The sequence below is a fragment of the Euprymna scolopes genome, chromosome 7 (genome assembly GCF_053919585.1).
Source record: "Euprymna scolopes isolate OS-2025 chromosome 7, ASM5391958v1, whole genome shotgun sequence".
Taxonomy (NCBI): Eukaryota; Metazoa; Mollusca; class Cephalopoda; order Sepiida; family Sepiolidae; genus Euprymna; species Euprymna scolopes.
The window spans coordinates 94754774-94772067 of record NC_136488.1 but is presented as its reverse complement, the minus strand read 5'-3'; the positions used below and the strand labels follow the sequence as shown (position 1 = coordinate 94772067).

General features: G+C 32.6%; 1 protein-coding gene across 1 annotated transcript in view; it reads right to left on the bottom strand.

Annotated features, from left to right (window-relative positions):
* The window catches only part of LOC145279845 (transcriptional adapter 2-beta-like), a 94075-nt gene extending 77162 nt beyond the window's left edge, over nt 1-16913 (bottom strand). The window contains exon 1 of the mRNA XM_080131288.1: nt 14850-16913. Within this exon, the coding sequence (XP_079987414.1) occupies nt 15041-16513 (1473 nt within the window). The 5' untranslated portion in view covers nt 16514-16913 and the 3' untranslated portion in view covers nt 14850-15040. The remainder of the gene's footprint in view (nt 1-14849) is intronic.
* Nucleotides 16914-17294: the final 381 nt, after the last annotated feature.

Genomic DNA, 17294 nt, shown 5'->3' with positions numbered 1-17294 from the left:
GCTTGGGTTTTATTTTGGCTTGGTTGTCTCCCCGTGGCCTTGGTAGGCCATTAATATAATAAAGTCATGTAGTTTGCTTGAAACATTGCGTATATGTACAGAGTGATCACAGAAGGTTGTGATAGTCACTACACCCCTTCCTATATATTGATATTTTTTGAGATTTTGTTAAAAACTAACAGGATCAGGTTTTTCCCAGTATTGAATAAGGAACCTTTCGTTATCAGCCAATAACATTATCTTTATTTTATTGGTAAAAGAGAAAAATACCCATTTCATTATGAGCGCCATATTTCAAATTGGAGTTGCGAACCGGTGTTAACTCTTAATCTTCAAATATATTTTGATTTGATTATTTATTTAAAGAAATATAAGCTTGCCTAAACGAGAATCACCACCCACTGCCAATTATTTTTGGAATAAACACCCTCAACTTCCCCATGTTAAAAACGGCTTGCGAAGTTGGGGGTGTTTATTCCGAAAGCCGTTCTCTCAACATGGGTGGTTGCAAGAAAAAGGTAAAAAAACTTTTAAAAAGGTAATGATTCATTTCTATGCTTAAAAAAAGAATCCGGGTCAAATTATGCAAGAGTACCAAAAAAAAAAATTATAAAGAAAAATCTTTTCTTTGTTTTTTTTTTTAAAAACATAATATTGATTTTATGTCCAATTTTATTTACAACTTTGAGGTAAGCGAAATAAACAGGATTTTATATATATTTAAAAATAATTAATTATTTAAGCTTTAAGAAATGTTAAAATTTTTATCGACCTACATTTTGTTTAGTTTTCGGACCATGAAATATGGGGGGGGGGGGGGGTCGAACACCAAAAAAAAAAAAAAAAAAAAAAAAAAATAATATATATATATATATATTTCCTCTAATATATTTAACGAAACCTACTTTTATGTAAGTTTATTTAATAATGAATAAACATCGAAAATGTCACGAAGCTATGACTTGATTTTTGCTAGATTTTTAAAACATGGGTGTGTCTATGGCTTCAAAAACATCACTACATAGGAACGCCGTTTTACAGCGTCAATAATGTAAACACTATTTTTGTCTCGCATTTTCATTATTTTTGTATGCTGTAAAATTTGTTTTTTTTTTTTTTAAATATTAGCAGTTTATTCGAAGCTTCTTTTAAAATGGTAAAATTGTTAGAATGAAATATTAAATTAAAATGACATCGTGTTACATATAGGAGTGGGGGTTAAAACTGTGGTGCGCGTTAAGGTACCTAATATATAGTATTCAATTTTTGGAGTTGGGCCCAAAGATATACTTAACATTCCCTAATGTTAAATAAAGTGATATTAAATTTTAATAAGTTTCGGTATAATAAAAACGTAACGACATTCGCTGCTCGAAATTTGTTTGGATAAACAACAGTTCAGAGTTCATTTTTTAAATGCTCAAATCATGTAAATCTATCCTTGTAAATATAAAAAATATTTACCAACGATAATCTTGTAGTTTCGTTTCATTTCCAACGTATCAACCTCAATCTATAATAAAGTTTGTTTTGCGTGGGTATACCTTAGAAATTATTTTTTCTAAACGTCAAACCTCCAAAAGGTAAACAGTCTGTGTAATGGCAATAATGGACAGTTACCCTCCCCCAAGAAACAGTAAAATTTAATACACACGTGAGAATGACAGCATGAACACGTTTCACAATAGAAAAAAAAAAAAAAAAAAAAAAAAAAAAAAAAGGTTTTCTTGCTTTCCACCATAACAATCACTTTTAAAATGATGTTTCTAGGTTTTCGAGTATGCCGAAAACAAATATCAAAGTTAAATTTTCCGGGTATTAAGCTATCTAATTCGTTATTAGATGTGGCCATTGTTGTACGCGTAAGCGCGTGCATATTTTAATTTAAATGTGATATTTGTTTTCAGCAGACTCAAAAACCGTCAAAAGTCGTAATTTTAAGGTGATTGTTAAGGTTGAAATCAAGTAAAAATTTACAAAAAAAAAAAAAAAAAAAAAAAAAAAAAAATTGATATTTAAAAAATTGATTAAAATTAAACAATTTCTAAAGAAAAGGTAAATTAAAAATTAAATAATCTACCGCCAATTCTATTTTTCGCTGGATTTTTTAATGGTGGGTGGGGGTGGGGGATAAAATAATTTCTTTTAGAATTTAAAAAAAAAAAATCACAACTTTTTTTTTGTACAAGTAATTTTTTTGGTATTATTTTGAAAATATTTTTTAATTTATTAACCAAAACAAATAATAAATTCAAACTGTTACTTAAGTTCCAGGTTAACAAGGTCAATGCAAGAGGGCTCAATACTGAAGTGGGATAAGACACTTTTTTGTCTTATATGTCGCTACATATTCATGAGAAGGTTTCGGTCAGTCAGTTACAAGTAACTAGAAACATCTCCAAGACATATAACACTAATAATGGCAGAATTTTCCACCCCCAGAGCAAAACAGTACAACCTTGTAAAATAAAATTGATTCATAGTAATTGTTGCTGTATTTAATAAGATTATTAAAAAAAAAACTTGTTCTCTTTTTTACTCACGTACAACCGGTGAATTTTTTAAAAAATTCACTAAAAAGCTCAAAATGGGGGGAAAAAAAAAAAAAAAAAAAAAAATGGAACCCAATGTTATTTTTACATAATTTTAACGTAAACAATAAAAACGTGATTTTTAAAATTCTCAAAAATCAATTGATCAATTTCGTTATTTATTTTACAGTAATGAGCTAGTAAAAGATATAGAAATATGCTTTTCTATGGTAGACCGCATCTCTAGCAGTGTCAGAAAACGCAATTAAAAATGTGTGATAAAAAATTGAATAATTCGACCTCCTATCTTTCGAAGTTTAAAACTACTTGAAAAATGTAATTCAAACCCTAATTTTTTTTTTTGATTAAAGGAGCAAAGACCAAATTTTAAAAAAATAAGATTAAATAGCCAATTATGCAATATTTGTTTTTTTTAAAAAAATCTGTTTTCTTTAAAAAAAAGATTTCCAGAAAATCAACAAATTTTAACTTATTTCGATAAAATATATGTATATATAAATTCCAAAAAATCACTTACCTATAAAAAATACTATTCAATGGGTACTTCCATTCTTCATTGTTAAGAATTTATCCATATTTATATTTTATATTCCATATCCTTTTTAAATAAAATACTTTAAGCGAGTATTAAAAAGAACAAAACAAAAAAAAAAACGCGACTTCAACTCGTCACAAATGGAAAAAAGCGGAGATAACCGTCTCATTTTCTTAGAGTTTTGAACTATGGTAGCCTGTAAGTGACAGAATTAATGTCTCTTTCTATTGGTGGCTGTAAACAAAAGTTAGTAAATATGGGCCACTGTAGCTGGAAAATAGTCCCATTTCAATTATGAGTCTTTGCTGATAAAAAAAAAAAAAAAAAACAGTCAAGCGATTTTTTCTTTTTTATTTTCTCAAAGAAATACATGAGTTTTTGATTTTATATATTTTATTTCTACTTTATGGAGTGAATTTTATATATATATATATATATATATATATAATATATATATATATGAATATATAAAAAAAAAAAAAAACATTGAATGAAAGAAATAATTGTAATTAAACGAAACTTTCTGTGCAATATAACAAAATTATAAGGTTTCACTAAAAAAAAAATAAAAAAAAAAAATTCAACGTGGTTTAAAAAAAAAAAAAAAAAAAAAAAAAGCTGTTAAACTTTGGACTTTATACGTAAATTAGCAAATAACTTCTTTTTTTTGTTTTAAAAAAGCTCATTTTATTTATTGATCTTTTATCTTCAATTTGTGATATATAAATTTGAGGTGAGAAAATTAATTATTTTCATTTTAGTAGACATTTCAAAATGGGGGGTGGGTAAATTTTTAAAACGTTGTCTAGAATATTATATTCAGTTTATTGGAAAGAGCATAAAATTTCATATTAAATTTGAAAATACTGTAAAAATTGAACCAATAGAAAAATTTTGATAGATTTTTAAATTGAAACAAATTTAACTCGTAAAATTCAATTGATTTCATTACGTAAACAAAATGGCTGCGTGAACGTGTGCAGGCACTTTGTAAACACTGCTTTTTAAAAAATAATATTTCTATTATTTTTTAAACGACTTTAATAGTTATTTTGGAATATATTTCATAAAGAAAATAAACAACCCACTTTAAAGAGAAATCAAGAGTTTTTTATATTTTATTTGCAGTTTTGTGTTAAGGGTGTCAAGAATTCCCCAGGACTCTACAGACAAATTTATCTTTAGTTGATCTTTGACAACTAAATATTTTCATTTACTAGCCAAACCCACATGATTTTTAGAATATGACATCTTAGTTCTGTGCCGAGTATGTACATCATAAACATTTTTCTATGTTTTTTTTTTTAATAAGTGTAATTCTAAATATACAACAAATTTTGTGTTGATACTTGAAGGTATAAACATTCTAATTTCCTCAGATATTTTTTTAAACAGCCTCCGTTAAAAAAACAAAAAAAACATGAGTGAATTGTTCTATTTAACTTTGTTCGTTTTATTTAAAAAAAAGTTGAAAAGATATTTTTCATTCAGTAGTGAGCTTCGGAAGATTGTCAGTGAAAGAACTACAATTGCTAAAAGATAAGCGTTTCATTATTTCTAGTTGCCATTTTGAAAAATCACTCGCAATGAAGAGCCCTGTTCCCCCAAAATTCCGACACACCTACCGCATCTCACTAATAAAATCATCGCGTAACATTCATCATTCCTATTTATTTGCCTCCTCATGAGGCCAGAGTTAGACACAAAGTCAGTTTTTAATGTGGAGAAAATCCAGCTCTTCAAAAAAAAAAAAAAAAAAAAAAAAGGGGCACTCTGGTAGGAACAAAAATAAAAATTGTCTCAGTCATAAAGGACCCCTCCTTCACTGACCGAAGATAAAAAAGGTGAAGTGCAGCACCAGAACAGATACTACACTGATCTTGTCCCGAGGGCCATAGGACAAAAACATAATTTTTAAATCGAAGTTAATTAAATTTCTTTAAATTTACAATCTGCTAATATTAAATAAAAAAGTGACTTTTAGTTTACAATTCCATACAAAAATTATGAATTGAAAATAAGTTTCGATAAATTTAAGGCTTTAATGAAAATTTAAATAATGTTTAGTTTTACGAATTAAAAATTAATATTTCGTAGAATAAAGAGAAATTTAATAGCAACAATTTAAATATTACTTTTTTTTTGGGGGGGGGCTACAAATCTATGATATTGGAGGTTGATAAGGATATTTTGACAAGGATATTTTGTTACTTAGGGTCGTCCACAGGAACCGGAAGTTAATTGTTTTGGGTGTTGTCTGCTAGGTGTGTCAGAATTTTTTTGGAATTTTTGACACCCTTAACACAAAACTGCGAATAAAGTATACAAAAGTCGTAATTTTTGTTTTTAAAGTGGCTTGTTTAATTTCTTTATGGAATCTGCTTTCAAAATAAACTATTAAAGTTTTGAAAAATAATAGAAATATTTTTTATTTTTTAAAAAACAGTGGTTACAAATTGCTTGCGCACTCATGCAGCCATTTTTTCTACGTAATAAAATGAATTGAATTTTACGAGTTAAATTTTTTCAATTTAAAAATCAATTTTTCTCTTGGTTCAATTTTTACAATATTTGCAGGTTTAATGTGAAATTTTATGCTCTTTCCAGTAAACCAAATGTAATATTCTAGACAAATGTTTTTTTTTTTTTTTAAATTCACCCCCCCCCATTTTGAAACGTCTATTAAAATGAAAATAATTTTCTCGCTTCAAATTTATATATCACAAATTGATGATAAAAGACCAATAAATAAGATAATCTAATTTAAAAAAAAAATAAAAAGTTTTGTGCAAATTAACCTGTAAAGTCAAGTTTAAAACCTTTTTTTAAAAACCATGCTGATTTTTTTTAAGTGAAACCTCACGTTTTTAAAATTGTCCTAAAAAGATTGAATACCTACAATTTTTTTCTGCTTCACTCAATTTTCTTTTAGATGTAAAAAAAAAAAAGAAAAAAAAAATATCACTCCATAAAGAAATTAAATATATTAAATCAAAAACTCATGTATTTCTTTAATAAAAAAAAAATAAAAATAAAAAAAAAAAATGGAAAATTTTTTAAACAGCAAAAACTAATAAGTGAAATGTGATAATTTTTCAAGTACGATGGCCCATACGGACTAACTTGTTTACAGCAAGCACATGCCAGAAATAGAAAGGGGAGATTAATTCTGGCGCTTATAGGTCACCGTAGTTCTCAACTCCAAGAAAGGGGACGATTGTCTCCCCTTTCTTCCAGTTGTGACCATCTGATCTCGCAATATTTTGAATCCTTGTTTAAAAAATTATTTCATTTAAAAATATTCTTCCTAAGTGAAACTGGCATTAAGCTGACCGCTTCCCTTGACAAATTCATAATTAAAGGATACTCTAACATCTAAATCTGACCCCCAAGATCGCCATGGACATGGAATATGTGCCTACATTAAAGATGGTTTTCCGTGTGGTAGGGATATCTCCAGAGAAGACCCTAATTTACCTTATATGTGCTTCTGGGTTCCACTTGCGTACACCACTGCATTTATATTCGCTCTTTATCGCCCCCACAACAGCGGAGTTACTATCCTTAAGAGCATATCTGAAAAAATTGACCACATCTTGTCTGCTCACCCTTCATCCATATTTGTGGTGACTTCAATGTCCACAATGCGGAATGGCTGACCCACTCTAACAAGACAGATGATGAGGGGAGGTTCTGTTATGATTTTGCCATTGCCTATGACCTCACCCAGATTGTCCACAAACCCACCCGAGTGCCCGATACTACTTCCGGTCAGTATGCTAGTCTTCTAGACTTTTTCTCACAACTTCCCCTGAGCTATGTTCAAGTTCCGTTCTGTCTCCTCTGGGATCTTCCGACCATGTGGTTGTATCAGTTAAGATAAAAATGAAATGTAATAAGTCTAGAGACATACCTCTCCACCGTACTCTATATCGATACTCTTCTGCTGACTGGGATAGCTTCCGTACACTTATATCCGATCTACCACTGCATTCCAAGTTTTAAAAAAATGTGTCCTTCATAGTATCAGACCTGACCGAATGGCTAATTGTAGGCATAGACAGATTCATACCATCAAAAAAAAATTCCAACAAAAACCTAACAGCCAGCCATGGTTATCCCTAGAATGTGCTGCTGCCATTGCGCACAGAAATCACTTTTTCCATAGCTACCAACGTAATAGATGCACTGAGACTAAAGCTGCCTTCAGGACTGCCAGCAACCACTGTAAAAGAGTAATAAAAAATACAACAGAGCTATATGCTCAGTCCGTTAAATCCAAAGTAGCTGAGCAGTGGCTTGGTTCCCACCAATTTTGGCAAATAGCAAACAGGATCCTGAACAGTAGCGTATGTTCTATCCCAACCCTCATCAATGGACCTGAGGTCATCTCGTCAGCATCAGACAAGGCCAAACTGTTTGCCAAGAACTTTGCAGCTAATTCTACCCTATGCGACAAAGGCCATCAACTCCACGTATTTCCTCCTATAACGGACAACACACTATGCAACATACAAATATCTGTGCGTAATGTCGCCAAGCTAATCAAGAACCTTGATTTCAGTAAAGCAACTGGCCCTGACAGCATTCCAATCATTGTGCCGAAAAAGCTTCAACTAGAACGCGCCTCCATACTTACAAAACTCTAAGCGTTGCCTTAAAGAGAAGTGCTTCCCAACATCCTGGAAAACCTCATCAGTATGCCTTGTATTTAAGAACTCAGGTTATAAGTACTCTCCCTCTCCAATAAGTCTCCTGTGTGTCATGAGTAAGCTGCTGGAATCCATATTAAATAGAGAAGTAGTCAACCACCTCAGCAGAAATAACCTTGTTAGTGACATGCAATATGGTTTCCATTCATCAACATCTACAGCAGATGTGCTAACTGTTATATCTCATAGGATTAGCGAATCTCTTGACAAAGGCTTCCTCTCTAGGGCAATTGCTCGACATATCAAAGGCCTTTGATAAGGTATGGTATAAGAGCCTACTTCACAAGATTTCCAGCTAAGTTATAACTGGAAATGTTTTCTTGATCATAAAATCATTTCTCTCCAATAGGCTCATAAGAGTAGTAGTTGATGGGCAGAAATCAGAGGCCATCAATATTAATGCTGGAGTCCCTCAGGTGTCCATCCTAGGCCGAACTCTCTTCCTGATATACATCAATGATCTTCTAAAACACATACTTAAATCATTCGTTGACATCTATGCTGATGACACGACCATCTATGGCAACACATCAAAGGCCGTAAATGACAAAGTTTTCAGATTCTCTCTCCTCTGATCTTGAGCGCGTGGTACAGTGAGGGAGGAGGTGGCTGGTTACTTTTAATGCATCTAAAACCAAGCTCCTATCTTTACATCATCAACGCTCTGATCCCAATCTGGCATCAATTGAAATGGATGGCTCTCGACTAGGGGAAGCTCCATGTTTTGATAAACTTCTGGGCTTGACATTTACCCGACCTGAAATGGAATATGTACATCAAGTCAGCTGCCAAGATCGCTAGAAAAATGGTAGGATCCTTCTACCGCTCCAGAAGATATCTCACCCCTGATGCAATTCTCTATCTGTATAAAAGCCAAGTACGTCCAAGGATGGAGTACTGTTGCCACATCTGGGCAGGAGCTGCTAAAAAACAGCCTATCCTGCCTTGACAGAGTACAAAATAGGCTTCGTGGCCTAGTGGGTGATGCCCTTTTCTCTTCCCTGCGACCTCTCTCCCACAAGAGAGATGTTGCGAGCCTGTCTTTGTTTTATCGTTACTACCATGCCAGGTGCTTGTCTGAACTCCAATCTCTGCCCCCCCCCCTCGCCAATCTTTCACTAAACACCCGCCTAGCTGAAACCACTGTCAAAAATTTTCCCCACTCCAAAGGCCGTAAATGACAAAGTTCTCAGATTCTCTCTCCTCTGATCTTGAGCGCGTGGTACAGTGGGGGAGGAGGTGGCTGGTTACTTTTAATGCATCTAAAACCAAGCTGACAAAGTTCTCAGATTCTCTCTCCTCTGTGCCAAAATCAAAACGTAGATTCCATGAACAAAGCTTCTTTCTTAGAAGTGCATGCCTGTAGAACTGTTCCGGTTGCCTGTTTCCCACCTGACTACAACCTGGATATCTTCAAGTCCAATGTGAACAAATTCCTGATGAACCGCCTCCTTAAGTAAGACACTTAATCAAATCTCCAACACTAACGTACGGTACACACAATAACCCTTATCCCTGAGTGGCTTTAAGTGGTGACTACCTTGTAAAAAAAAAAAAAAAAAAGTACATGGAATATAAAATATAAATAGGGATAAATTCTTAATGAAGAATGGAAGTAGGTAAGTGATTTTTTCGAATTTATATATATTTATTATATTTGAAGTAAAGTTAAAATTCGTTGATTTTCTTGAAATCGTTTTTTAAAGAAAACCGATTTAAAAAAACAAATATTTCAAAATTTGGTCTTTGCTCCTTTTATTGAAAAAAAAAAAGAAGAAAAAAGTTAGAGTTTAAATTACATTTTTCAAGTAGTTTAAGCTTCGAAAGATAGTAAGTCTAATTACTCAATTTTTTATCACGCATTTTTAATGGTGATTTCTGACACTGCTAGTTGTCTGCTAAAATGTGATATATATGCCTTTTTCATAATATTTCAAGCCAAAAGGTAAGAATTTTACTGTTACATTTCATTTAACTAATGATTGAACCAAAACTTTAACAATGTATAATGTATACTTGGGTGCTAGTGCACTTATTGATCCGCGCTATTTTTAAATAGTATTTTCAAGTTTAATTACATTTTTATGATCTGTTTTATTAAACTGTAAGGTTAAAGTACAGAATAGGTATAAAACACCCTCCCCATGTTAAGAATGGCTTTCTAAATAATAACCTTGTTATTTCAGCACGAATCAATAAGTGCACTAGTACCTATATTCGTATGAAGTTGTTTTTGTTTTTTTTTTAAATATATTTTTAGTGTTTAATTTAGCTGTTTTTCTTAAATATAAGAAAAATTTGCCGCCATTATTATTTTTTGTCATTTTTAAGGTTTTGTCATTTTGAATGCTCAAATCAAATTTTGCCGGTTTTATGGAGTGTAAAATAAATGTTTGATTTTAAACCTTGATTCTTCTTCACTATAGAGTAAAAATTACGATGAATTAATTTCATTTTACTAGTTTTTACTTGTTATATGGGTGTCCAAGATTAGTATCATACCTAGATATTGCTTATATAAAAATTACTGGCTGAACTTTTGTGTATCGTATGAAGAGGTCTACTTACTTATAACTGCTGACCGAAACATGCTTGAATGTGTAGCGAAATATTAATGCTTATGTAAAACAAAATATATATATATATATATATATATATATATATAACATTGTTACAAAAGCTATGCGGAACTAAATCGGGGATTTTTTTTTTAGGGGAGGGAGGAGTAACACCGGTTCACAATTTCTGATTTGATTTCAGATACAGCAGCAATAATGAAATGGAGACTTTCTATTTTACCAATAAAACTGACCACATTTTTATTAGTCGCTTATTTGACGAAATGGTACTCATGTACTTATTGAACTGTACCGAAATAACATTTAGAAAACCATTCTTAACATGAGGAGGGGAGGGTGTTTTGTAACAATTTAATAAAGATATTGTAAAACTTTAATATTACTTGAAAGATGAAAACAGAAAAAGAAATCGAAAGAAACATTTTAGCCAATAAACACTCAAAAAAAATGCTGTAGTCTCTTGCAGTTAAGTCCCGGCAAAGTTCGACAACTCTAGAAGGAGCACATCAGTATTTTACACCGTCAAATCACGAATATTACGAATTAATAGTTTTAAAATAAAAAAAATATGTAATTAATATGAAATTATTATATAATATAAAAAATATGAAAATTTGTTCCATTCCCATCTAATAAAAGTTGTGGAGACGGCGTGAGAAAGGACATGCATTTCCACGAATTATGGGTTTGTATTACTATACACAGAGATTCAAAAAAGTTGTCAAAAAACAAATATATAAATAAATGTTATCAAAGGCAAGATAAGTTAATTTTCACCCTAACTGGATAATTTTTTGTGTTTTTATTTAATGTAAAATGTTTATTCAGCTCGAAAAATATCCAACGTTTACCGATTGGAAAATTCAAAATGGTGCCAAACTCTGCTGAACATGGTAAGTTTGGGAAAATGAGTTAAAAATAAAAAAAATATACCAAATACGGTTAAAAATCCACCGAATATATGTCAGTGTTTTTTGGTCAATGTCAAGTTCCTTTCCAACTCCTCAAAAAACTTTAAAATGACTTGATAGGTTTTCGGTGGTGCTGAAAACGAATATCACATTTAAATTTGGGGCAGATAAGCAGTTTTCATGATATGAAGAAATTACTTTTTCTAAAAGTGGAAGATCACTTTCCTATATAAATTTAACGTAAAATGAGCACCCACTTTCTAACCACCTAGTAATTTCTTCATATCATAAAACAAATTTAACTGATATTTCAGCACCCCCCGAAAACCGGCGCTTTATTTTTTTTTTTAACAACGACGATTCGACAAATCTCTTAGTAAAAAAAAAAACACCCGCCCCTCCACCGCCCCCAATGTAAACAGAATTTTTGTGAAATATTAAACTGCAGAAGCACCTGTTAACAACTATACAAGTTCTATAATGAAAAAAAAAAAACAAAAAAAAAAAAACGAAAAACAAAAGTATGTTTTCGTAAACTTACTGACAGCATAATTAGCGTCCTAAATTATGAGATGAAAAAAATGAACGAACATCTTAGTAAAAAAAAAAAAAAAAAATTACTAGGTGGCCAGAAAGTGGGTGATCATTTTACTTTCAATTTATATAGGAAAGTGATCCCCCACTTTTGGAAAAAAGTAATTTTTTTTCATATCATGAAAAATACTTATCTGCCCCAATTTTAAATGTGATATTCGTTTCCAGCACCACCGAAAACCTATGGAAGTAGTCATTTTAAAGTTTTTGGGAGAGTTGGAAAGAAACTCGACATGGACCATTTTTTTTTTATTTTTAACTCATTTTTCCAAACTTACCGTGTTCAGCAGAGTTCGGCGCCATTTTGAATTTTCCAACACATCGGTAAACAATGTTTGTCGAGCTGATTAAACATGTTACAGAAAATAAAAACACTAAAAAATTATCCAGTTGTGTAGAAAAGTAACTTATCTTGCTTTTGATAACATTTGTTATATATTTGTTTTTTTGACAACTTTGGAAAAGTGATCACCCACTTTTCGAAAAAGTAATTTCTTCATATCATGAAAACTATTTTTTTGCTACGGAAACAGTTTGCAGATTCGTTTTTAGCACATCGAAATCTACAGGAAAAAAAAAAAAAAAAAAAAAAAAAAAAAATTTATATACGAACGTGAGACGGGCCTTAATGTAAAATTTTACCAAAAGAGGGAAAGGAGAGTTAAAAGTAAAAAAAAAAAAAAAATATATATATATATATATATATATATATATATATATACACACAAAAAAAAAAATACTGTTAAAAACCCACCGAAGCCTATGTCATGGTAACATATATGAGCGATTTTATAACAGTATTTTGTCTAGTTTTTTTTTATTTTTAACTCCTTTTCCCAAACTTACCGTGTCAAAGAGAGTCGGGCGCCATTTTTAATTTTCCAATACATCGGTAAGCACCATGTTTTCGAGCTGAATAAACATGTTACATTAAATAAAAAACACTAAAAACATATCCAGTTAGGTAGAAAAGTAACTTATCTTGCCTATGATAACATTTGTTATATATTTGCTTTTTGACAACGTTTTCGAATCTATGTGTACAGTAATACAAACCCTAAATTTCAATTTCTTTGTAAACAAATGACCCATTTTGATGTTAATTGAAATTATGATGAGATGCGAATTCATTACCCTTAAGAATTTGAGGAATTTGGAAACATTTAAACTGTTGAAGAGAAAGTCATTTCTGAATGCTATTTTTTAAATCGTATTTCCAAGTTTAATTAAAGTTTTGGTAAATATGAAGAATTATTCCACCCTCGAAAATTCCTTTAAAATTACCACTTTTATAGGTTTTCGGGGTCGCTGAAAACGAAAATAACGTTTAAACATACAGCAAACGAGTAGTTTCCAAGATATGAAAAAAAAAAAAAATTTTTAAGTGGGGGATCACTTTTCTATATTAATTTAACGTAAAATGAACACCCCTTTGTGGCCACGATTTTTTTTTTGGGGGGGGGAAGCTTTTTTTTTTTTCCACCCTCGGAAAATCCTTTAAAATTACCACTAACTTTTTAAGATTTCAAGAAACAAGCAGTTTCCAAGATATGAAGAAATGCAGGTAAATATTCAGATACGTTACAACAGAACACCCAACACCGACACTAATTTTTTTAAGAGTAATCGAGGTCGCTGACAACGAATCTGATATTCAAACCGGAGGCACATTTACCGTTTGCATGGTATTAACACCTTAACTCACGAACTACTTTCCGTCATTTTACAGCCTCCGTTTACGCTACGCGCGTGCGCGGCGGCATAAACGACGCCCCCCTCCAGTGGAGGACTGGAGGAGTCCTACTCCTCCACCACCTCCCAAATGTAAACAGAATTTTTGTAAAATATCAAACAATTCTTCTGCTCGGTTAATGTCGGCGCGTTCGCGTTACTTGCGTTAAAACGGTTAATTAAACTGCATAAGCAAAGCACCTGTTAAAAAACTATACAAGTTCTATAATTGAATATCCCCATCCAAAAACAGAACGGAAAACACCCCCATAAAAAAGGTGATTATTAAGTGAGTGCATTTCTTCATATCTTGAAAACTACTTGTTTCTTTGAATTTTAAACGTTAGTAGTAATTTTAAAGGATTTTCCGAGGATGGAAAGAAAGCCCCCCCCCCACTCCGAAAAAAAAAAAATAATGGCCACAAAGTGGGTGCTCATTTTACGTTAAATTAATATTGAAAAGTGATCCCCCACTTTTTAAAAAGTATTTAATATCTTGGAAACTGCTAGTTTGCCGTAATTTTAAACGTTATTTTCGTTTTCAGCGATCCTGAGAACCTATAAGAGTGGTAATTTTAAAGGAATTTTCGAGGGTGGAGTAATTCTTCATATTTACCAAAGTTTTGTTTTTTCATTTTATTCAATTGTAAGGGTAAAGTACAGAATAGGTACAAAACACCCTCACTCCCCATGTTAAGAACGGTTTTTTAAATAACGTTATTATTTCAGCACGGATCAATAAGTGCACTGCATTTACTAAGAATTTTGCGGTCAGAAATGGGTACTCATGATGCAGTGCATATCATGAGTACCCATTTCTGACCGCAAAATTCTTAGTAAATCCTGTTGTATTGACATTTTTCGCAGCTATTTCCATCAAATACTTGTATAAACGAAATTATAGCTTTATAACAATTTGATGTGGTTAATTACTTTAATGGTTAAATGATACCGTAATTAAATTCAACTGTTAAAATCCATTTATATATATATATATATATATATATATATATATATACACACACACACACACACACACACACACGGGAAAACAACAAACTTAATTTTTTTTAATTGTGCTTTCACAGAATTTTAACCAAAGTCACGTTTTCGCAATTAAACTTGGTTTAGAGTTTAAAAAAAAATAAAAATGTAAATAGTTTGGTTCAAATTCTGTAGAAGTACTAAAACTTAAGTTAAAATACTTTTTAATAATAATAAAAAATGTTGAATACCTGATTTAATTTGTTTCCATTTCCGTTTAATTTCTTCATAAAAATACTGTTTGATTCTGTCTTTTTATTTTTTATTTTTATATATATAAAAAAAGAATCTGTTAAAAAGAAAAATTAGCGAACTTTCTTTCATTATATATAAAAAATAATAAATAATTTAAAAAAAAAAAAAAAGATTGTTTTATGTTTTACTACGTAACACGTATCCAACCATTATGTGTGAAGAAATTGATAATTTTCCGCCTGTGCGTTTTATCCAGGTAACTTGGGTACCGGATTTTAAACGGATGCCCTTGCTGCCAATGTAAACAGTCTTTGATGATACAGGTTTTTATGGTGATGTAATTGGATGGGGTGAGCCGAAGGTTGCTGCAAAGTTTCCTCTCACTACTCGACAACTGTTCAAAGTTCGGTAAGGATGACAAATCCTTGTTTTCCGTGTCGTCGTCATCCATATCATCATCGTTGTCATCATTATTGTCCGTCGGTTTGCCTTCGTTCTTTTTCGACGAGGCCGAAGATGACACGGTTGAGCGTTTATTGGTCAACGAAGAGCTAAATGTCTTCTTCGCCCGGTCAGCGCGACGTTCCTTCTTGTTTTTGTGGTCCTCGAAGGCATCGACCTCCTCGTTTTTGGAGAGGCCATTCCGACGATACCGTGAGAGTTCCTTGATCTTGTTGCGCAGGTCCTTCTCGCGCTGGAGGTTGTCGCAGTACTGTTTGTGGTCCTTGAACGAGAGGAAGCGTGCGAACGTCCGCAGCCTCTCCACGATGTCCTTGTCGTCCTTCGAAGACGATGACGACGACGAGGATTTAGTCTTCTTGGTCTGCTGTGATTTCGGTTTACCACCGCCAGAACTGGACGTGAAAATGGTCGAAGAGGACAACAACCCAAACTCACGAGCCAGAACCTTCCTTTGTTCGCGATCGGCAAGACGACACCGATAACGGTCCACTTGAGACAGCTTGAACAAGATGTCCATTTCCTCGTCGTCGTAATTTATAGCAAGGGAGCTGATGACCGCTTCCGCTTCGTTGTCGTACTCCCTCTCAAAATCGCCACGATGCATCATGTAACCGAGATCTTTCTGCTCCGAGGCCGACAGGTCGACCGCAGGGGAGGCCGTCCCGTTGGTTAAGCTAGATTTCTTTTTGCTGTCGCAACTACTATTATTGCCCGACCCGTCGTCGTCCGTGGTTGCCCCACCGCTTGATCTGCTGCTTCGGATTGGCGGGGTACTGTCCGCGATGGGGCGGTAATTCGACCTGGAACCATCGTCTGGAAAACAAACTGCGCCGACGTTTCCGAGTATATAAAACGTGATAAAGTGGTCTTGACATTCGGTAGTAGACCGGCTCTTCACATGGTTGGCGACGTCTTCCCAATTCCCGAAGCCGTACTGTTCGACGGCGTCCAATAACATGGTCTCCTCGGCGATAGTCCATGGTTTGGCCGTCTCGAAGACATGCGCTATCTTTGGTGGTGGCGGCGAGTTCTTCGGTTGGACGATCCGGTAACCATGTTCTTTGCGATGGTTACCAATTTCAGCGGCGTTTGAAAAACATACAAGACACATGTCGAATGAGGTGCATTCCGTGCAACGGATGTATTGAGAATCATCATCAATATCATAATCGCAATTAGCACATTTAGTGCTTGCCATGTTGGTCGCTTAGAAAAAAAAATCCTTCCTGTCGACGGCTGCGTGTCGGTGTTGCAGGCTAAAGTCGACGAAAGAATAAAAAAAAATACTGAGATAAGTAAAGGAAGAGGGAGGAAAATAAACTACAACAATAAAGGGGGTGGGGAGAGGGAACTCGAACTGGTAGTAAAAAATCCGTGTTTTTTTTTTAGCTAAGCTGTGTTAGCTTTCAAAAATTGCAAAAAAATAGATGGATACTTGAACGAAGAGAACGATGCACATCGTTGAGTAGACACTGGAAGATCGATGAGGGCCCGTTATAAACAATTTTTCGGAGGTAAAATGTATTATACAAATTTTTCAGCCATCTTGCTTTGAATATAATGAAATCGAGAATATGACTGACATCTATCGGACAATAAAGCGAACTAACAAAGGGAAATAACTCATCTTTTTAAAAGCCTTGTAATCAAATGGCTTTACCCCTGATTTCAATAAATCTTTATTAAATAAAAATTTCCTTAAATGAGAAAAGCAAACAATTATTTGTTTTATATAAATTTAGGGTTAAAATAAAGTATACGGATTTCATTTCAAGTTAGATATAAAATATAAGAAAAACTTCGTTGAAATCATTTTTGTGATACTTAATTAAAAGGTTGAAAATAAAATATATATATAAAAAAAAATTATTTTCAAACTTTTTAAAAATTATTTTTATATAAGATGTACCATAGCACCAGATTTCTCTAAAATTTTCTCTAAAAGTTTTGAGAAAAAGTGATTCTACTAAATACTAAAA